The sequence below is a fragment of the Vipera ursinii genome, assembly GCF_947247035.1.
Source record: "Vipera ursinii genome assembly, chromosome: 2".
In the NCBI taxonomy this organism is placed as follows: Eukaryota; Metazoa; Chordata; class Lepidosauria; order Squamata; family Viperidae; genus Vipera; species Vipera ursinii.
Window position 1 is genome coordinate 196,981,545 of NC_139513.1, and position 7,541 is coordinate 196,989,085.

At 43.9% G+C, this 7,541-nt stretch overlaps 1 protein-coding gene across 1 annotated transcript in view; it reads left to right on the forward strand.

The window, feature by feature from the left end:
• Positions 1 to 5,855, forward strand: part of FBXO10 (F-box protein 10) — a gene marked incomplete at its 3' end in the record, with an annotated part of 39,971 nt that extends 34,116 nt beyond the window's left edge. Inside the window, exons 9-11 of the mRNA XM_083357178.1 lie at positions 796 to 1,106; positions 3,971 to 4,152; positions 5,678 to 5,855. Coding sequence (XP_083213304.1) covers positions 796 to 1,106; positions 3,971 to 4,152; positions 5,678 to 5,855 — 671 coding nt within the window. The remainder of the gene's footprint in view (positions 1 to 795; positions 1,107 to 3,970; positions 4,153 to 5,677) is intronic.
• Positions 5,856 to 7,541: the final 1,686 nt, after the last annotated feature.

Genomic DNA, 7,541 nt, shown 5'->3' on the forward strand with positions numbered 1-7,541 from the left:
TTAGTAACCCAGTTGTTAAGTGAATTTGGCTTCCCCCATTGACTTTGCTTGTCAGAAGGTTGCAAAAGGTGATCACACGACCCCGGGACACTGCAGCGGTCATAACTTGGAACCAGTTGCCAAACGTCTGAATTTTGATCACATGGTCGTGGGGATGCGGCAAAGGCTGTAACTATGAAAAACAGGCATAAGTCATATTTTTCAGTGTTGCTGTAACTTTGAACTGTCACTAAATGAACTGTTGTAAGTCGAGGACTACCTGTGTAGGCATTTGGGTTACCGTCTGAAATTGTGTGTATGTGTGTGTATATGGCATGCCAAAGAGAAGATTGCACTGCTTTGACTTTTCAGTGAACCTCAACCGGGGATGTGCCATTTTAACTGCTGAAATATGTGAATTGCAGATGAAGCAGAGAATTAAGCTGTAGACTGTGATGCTGATCCTACAGAATACAGTAGGCATGAGGATAATATTCATGATGATGACAAACTCTAGTCTTGGTTTTCTGGGGTTCAATGTTGTGCCTGTACCTTGCTGCCCTATTACTGCCCCCAAATTACACTCAATAGCTGCCTGAAATTACTTTATTCCCTCAGTGATCCAGCGATGCACCGCTATGGTTATCTTTTGCCATTTGGTATATTTGCATTAGCCCCATTTAACAAAAGCTAACCATCTATTTTAAATGTAGATATCAACTAGGGAACCTATTTAGATCGCACGCCAAAGTCTATTTTGTCTTTCTCTCCTCTTCGATTCCCCCTCTATATTCTCTTCTTCTTTTTTTTTCATAGCTGCTGGCTTATATGTCAAAAGCAGCGAAGCTCTGAATATCATTGGAAATGCCATCCACGCCAACCATGACTACGGGGTTGCTGTGTTTCAAAGCTTGCAACTCACCCGAATAGCAAATAACAGCATTTCTTGCAATAGCCTCGGGGGAGTCTCGGTGGAAGCCGAGTGCCGGGTGGAGCTCCGTGGCAATGGGATCTATGACAACAGCAGCCATGGCGTTAGCTCCAAGGGCGATGGGGTCATCATGGAGAATGACGTTCTAGGAAATCAAGGATGTGGCCTCCGGCTCTTGCAGGCAGCTGACATGAAGGTGGGTGCTTGAAAAAAAGAACAGGCTGATTAGTATAATTGGTAGTATCCCCTCCTCTCTCCAAAAAGGGATGCTCTCATTGTGAAGTTGGCAAGATTAAGATGGGTGGCTGACTCAAAGTCTCTCCATGAATTTCCCAGCTAGATTGGCACTATGTCTCTGAATATTGCAATGCTCCACTGGATAACTTCAGTCAGAAGCCTGAGGATCATTTGACGCTGCTACTTGGAGTTTGGCCAGGATCCATTGTTTTCCCAAGAGAAGATGCCAAGAAGTCAACGTTTTGGATCATTCCTTGGAGGGTTCTTCTGCTTTAGGGAGAAATTCATTATAGAACATTAACGCTATGCTGGCGCCAAGAATTGATAGGTACAAAAGAGATAAAAGCAGGGTTGGATTCGGTTGTTCACTAAGTTGGGTGAATTCTTCCACCAGATGCATTGGTAATCCAATGTTGCAGCCTTCCCATTTCCAGGGCTGCAATGTAGTTTCATAGCCCCAAAGATGCTTTTTCAAAAGCCAACTAGATTTCCTTTGGTTTTGTTTTTTTTCTTCCTTGAAGACATTTCGCTTCTCATCCAAGAAGCTTCCTCAGTTCAGAACTGAAGAAGCTTCTTGGATGAGAAGTGAAACGTCTACAAGAAAACCAAAACAAAAGGAAGTCCAGCTGCCTTTTGAAAAAGAACCTGTGGGACAACCATGATCTGGATGAGTAAGAATATCCGTAGACATGTAGTTTCGTAGCCTTTTCTTCTATCTCCTAGTACAGTGGTAGGCAACCTTGGCTCTTTTATGACTCGTGGACTTCAACTTCCAAAATTGACATTGCCCTGAGGCAACTTAAAATTATTCTGTCATGCCAACTTTAAAGTAGCATTTCCCAATTTTTCTCCTCACACAATATTCACAGTGGAATCTGCAATCTGGCCTGCTTCACCAACAGTAAGGTTGCTATGCAGGTAAGCAGGGGGGTCTGCCCAACTTCAACAGTGTATTTTAGGGTGCAGCATGCACGCTGCCTCCTTTCTACTAGCTGGGTTGGGCCCTCCATACTTATTATGCCTTCTCCTGGCTGCTGGAGAGGCAGAGCCCTGGGCTTCCATAGAAAGATTTGCCAGATTGTGCTGTTCAAAGTACTTATGAGGTCTTACAAAAACTCTTATCAACATGGGTTTATCACTTTACCCCCCCCTCCCCCCAAGTGTTAAACTTGTTTTTGAAACTTGGGTTTAGTGCTCTTATGAAAGATTTCATAAATATGCCTTTATCTTTAAAAAGAGGTCCAATCCTATAATACTTGGAAGAGTGTCAGAATCTGCCAGCTATGTGTTGCTGGTTCTTCACTCTAGATCAGGGGTAGGCAACCTTGGCTCTTTAATGACTCGTGGACTTCAATTCCCAGAATTCCTGAGCCAGCTGGCTCAGGAATTCTGGGAGTTGAAGTCCCTGTGGCATAAAAAAGCCAAAGTTGCCTACCCCTGTCCTAGTAGATAGGAGAACTGCATCAATATAATCTTGCTGATATAGCTTCCCTTCATTTAATGGAAGGAAATGCAAAAACTAGCATAAACCCTAAAATACTTAAAGAACAATTCTCCCTCCCTGTCATTAAAAATCAAAGAATGTCCCCCCACCCCCATGGAAGGGTGCGTTAATGTTTATCTAGATGACTTGCTTGGCATCATACCACTCTCTGTGTATCCAGAATTAAGTGGAGCCATCAAACATTGTCCTCTAGGAAGCCTACTTTGATCTGGGATTCAAAGAACCAGGAACTGCTGGCATGCATGCAGTATCCAATATGACAGATTAGGTTTCAGGAATTCTGAGCTATTAGCTACCAGAGCATAGCGGGCCTCATCAAATCTGAACATAGAAATTTATCCAGTAGTATGAAGGGAAACAGGCACATTATATGTGCAGAAGGAACAGATGCTTTTCTCTTCCTCCATCCCTGAAAACTCCCAGTGGGTCAGAAAGCAATTCTCTCTCTTTTTTTTTCTGTTCTCCATTTCACACCCATCAAACTTACAGACCTTACTCAAGTGTAGCATCTAAACAAGAGGGTCCCAACTGAGAGGAACATTTGTCACAGGGGAGAATTTGGTCAACAACAAAATAGTTGCTAGAGCAGGCATGGCCAGTCACAATATACCGTATGTGTTTTCCAGAAGGCAAATAGGTAAGGATGTTGCCACATTTGTTTACCTCCCAGTAACTCCCTACCAAATCCCATCTAATATTTGTCTGTCTGGGAGGGACTCCTGGTGGACTGAACTGTAGCCACTTACCCTTTATTTTTCTCCTAAGAATGTGACATGGACAGAAACATTGTTGTGAGAACAGAAGGAGCATGGGAAATAAAGCTGATGCTAGATGCTGATGTTTGGCTTCTCAACATGCCAGCTGGTAGCATTAAAAGTCAAGCAGGGCAATGATAGATGCCATGGGATATATTCTGAGCACATTGACCCCCTTAAACAATAGATGAAGGCCCCTCAGGTGGCAATTAATTTTCTCAACGGGCCACATGGGAAACTGGGACTGTTGTGGAGAGCTGAATCAAGAGGGGCGCCACTGCAAGTCCAGACAGAGATAGCCAAAGGGTGAAATGTGGCCCGTAGGCCGTAATGGGTTGGATGTGGCCCGCAGGTCTGTTTTTGGGCATGAAAATGAAAAGCACTCAATTAAAAATTTTGCTAGTGATGCTCAAGCTTTTTCAGTGTGGCTTACATATTTCTATGTACTGAAGTAATTTTAAGAACCTAGTGCATTCTTTAAATGATGGTTGTGCTCTTCCAAATTTGATAGCCATATTCACTGTGAAAAGGAATGACATGTTACTGTTCTGTTATGCGCTCCAGGTAACCAAAAACAGAATCCACTCCTTTCGAGCTTACGGGATTGAGATGCTTGATCAGACCAAGGCTCTAGTACAAGATAACTTGATTTTTCAAGGGAAGAGCAAAAAGACTATTTTACAGCAAGTGTCCAGCATGGAGGATTGTGTCATTCAGAATAATAAGATCCTTGCTTTCAGAAAAAAGTAAGTTTGAATGGGACTTCAGTAAATGAAAAGCTCTGTCAGTGGTAGTTCTACATTGGGGGTTCGTGGATGAACTTGTTACGACAACATCCAGGAACTGAGAGTTGCCGTTGGTTTCTTTATTGAATAGTATTTGCAACCCACCCCAACCCCAAAGGAGACTGGGTAGTACTCTGGTGATCCTTGTTTACCAACCTCTCATTCAGCAACCATTTGCAATGACATTAAATGAGTAGTACTTACAACTGGGCCTTGACGTTCCAGCCATTGCACCACCCCTGCGATCACGTGATTATCATTTGCACTCTTCCCTGATAGCTTCTCACAAGCAAAGTCAGTGGGAAAGCCAGCAGGTAAGTCCCACCAGTCTCCCTGTGCTCTCGTGGCATCACTCCGTTCATTCACCAGTCATCTTGCGTGGTGCTGCAGTATAACCCCACAGCCAGGTTCCCCCTAGCCTAATCCATCCCCGCTGCAGGCTCCACCTTCCGGAGCTCCTACGCGAAATATTTCTTGGAACTCACTCATCTAGACTGGGTGATTGCCTTTTTAAGCCTCCCAGGTCAAGGGCTAATGAACCCGGGTAATGTGGAGAAGTTTTTCATGGATTATGAAGTTTTTTTTAAAATTCTATTTATATCCCGCCCTTCTCCGAAGACTCAGGGCGGCTTACAAGCTTAGCAGATATTGTAGGAGGTGATGTTCTGCTGGGGTGATAGTGGGAATCTCTCTGCACAGAAGACGAATGGTATATCATGAAGAGGAGATGTTGGAATTCTTCTCCTTGGTGTGTTATTGTTGATGACGATGTTGTTTTACTGAGTAAAATGCCTTCTCCTTCCCTGGCCTGCACTAAGGTGGGCGGTCAGTATTTTGTTAAGCATCTGTGTATAGCTAGATCAGGGGTAGGCAACCTTGGCTCTTTTATGACTCATGAACTTCAACTGCCAGAATTCCTGAGCCAGCTGTGCTGGCTCAGGAATTCTGGGAGTTGAAGTCCACGAGTCATAAAAGAGCCAAGGTTGCCTACCCCTGAGCTAGATCAAAGATAAAGTTTGGAATTTTCCATTCTTTTTTTTTTTTTTTGCTTTTCAAAGCAGAAATTCTAAGAGAGCAGTTGCAAATAGTTAGAACCATAAGCACTGTATCCTAAGATATTTGGCAGATATTCAGCCGCCTGTTGCATAGCAAGTGTCAAAAAAAAAAAGATTGTAATTTCATCGCTAGCGCTTAACCACCAATTGAGAGCAGCTCTTGCCTCCTTTAGAAAGGCAAGTTCAGACTTTGGCATCATTCTCGCCAAAGGAATATTTATTCAGTTGGGTGTGCGTTATTACCTTGCCTAGCAACTTCAACTGACGCTGGCTGGTAATGAAAATTGTATTCCCAACTCACTGAGCTAAGAAAAAAAATAGAGCTACAGAAATTAATTGTTTCCTAACATAGGTTTCCTTAAATGCAATCCAAGTATATTTCCTGTACCGTATTAGGAAGCACCAATGACTGTGGTATTTCTGTTCTTCAGGTCTGATGTTGCCTGGACCTTAGAGAATCCTCCAGCCAGGCCTCACATCGAAGAATCGTCTCGAGGAGTGTCAACAGCTGGAAGCAGCCAGAAAGGATCAAACGTGACAGCCAGGATAGCTGCTAGAGTAGATGGGGGTTGTCATAACAATGGTAGTATCTTTTGCACTATTTTGTGATGGTTTACAGACTGGCCTCCATTTCCCTGATGACGTTCAACTGCAACGTTGAACAAACTTACATCCAAATGTTTTTCAGTTGACTAGCTTTGTGAGCGCATACGAATTAATGGGAATGTGACTGGACCAGGAACTGTAGTTATGACCTTGTCCAGCTGACTGTGACGTATTGAGTGTTTTGAGAGCTTGCCTCAGCTTTCACATCTGCATCCTTGCACTAGGTATGGTTCATTCCTTAGAAAGTGGTATTTTTGTAGCACCAAAAGGTTGCTGTTATGCCTGCTTATCCCTTCCCTTTGTCGACCTGATTATTCAGAATCATGTCTGACCAAGGGAGGGAATTGGCCTAATAACTGTGATGTCACAAAGGCATTTGAGAGTCAGCGACCTGCACTTTTCCCTCCTACAGTTTTCCGAAAGGCATAGTTGCAAAGGAGGAGACGGTTCTGTTCCGTGTGAGATGTTAAATTCCCAGATAATCTTTTTAACCTTTCATTCCTCTCTCAGTTTCAGTTAATACCTTTCACGAAAGCAATGCGGCTTAAAGTGGAGGTGATGTGCAGAGGCAAACAATATTATCAGAAGGAATTTATCCCTTCTGCCAAATACAACATCATTTGTTATTTAAATCAGAGGTCTCCAACCTTTTGGGTTTGGCGGCCCAGAAAGGGAGGCAGGCACTACGTGTGCGTGTGTAAATGGGCTGTGTGTGCGTGCAAAAATGAGCCCTGTGTGTGCGCACAAAGGGCTGTGCGTAAGCCATTGCACACACGCAAATGGCCTCAAACAGGGCTGCGCAGGTGCGAGTGCTGCAAATGGGGCAGCGCTAGTGCTGGCGGGACGCTATAGGCGGCACTAGTGCCAGTGGGATGCTCTGGGGCGGGGCGGCGCTAGGGCCAGCAGAATGCTCGGGGCAGTGCTAGCGCCGGTGGGATGCTTGCGGCAGCGCTAGCGTGAGTGTGGGAGGGCAAGTGCATGCATGTGTGCATGTGCACTGGCCACCCCTTCACGGGGCCCGGTGGCCTACTGGGCCGTGGCCCACAGGTTGGGGACCCCTGATTTAAATAATGTGTAGGTAAAGAGTGGATGTAGATTCACTTAGGCTTATGCTCTTTTAGCGATTTGCCAAAGAGCCACTTGGTTTAATGTCATTGAAATCCTGAGTGCCTTGACCTATTTATTGGCCTGCTTGGCACCAGTATCTTGACATAGCTTGAAATTAATTTCCTTTTATTCCAGAAACAAGAGTTTCTTTCTTCTATGTTGAAAAGAGCCAGTTTGGCAATTGTATATGATTGCTTACTCCCATCTGGTGCCTTCTAGATGTGCTGAACGTATCATCGAAAGCAGCATGTTTTTGCAATGATTGGTGTTATCATCCAATACACACAAAGGGAGCATATATAATTTACCTAGTAGTAAGTCCCATTGAAAATAGCAAAGTGGAGTTACCCATAAAGATACAAACTTTAAGGTTCTGGAGTATTAGATCAGGAATATGGCAAAATATATGTAAAATTACATAAAGCAGAGATAAGTTTTTTTTTTAATTTTAATTCCATTTATATCCTGCCCTTCTCCGAAGACTCAGGGCGGCTTACAAGCTTAGCAGTAGCCTTCATTCTATGTATATGCCTGCTTATTAGGGCTTTCACATACCCCCAAGTGGCATTATTACAAAGTCAG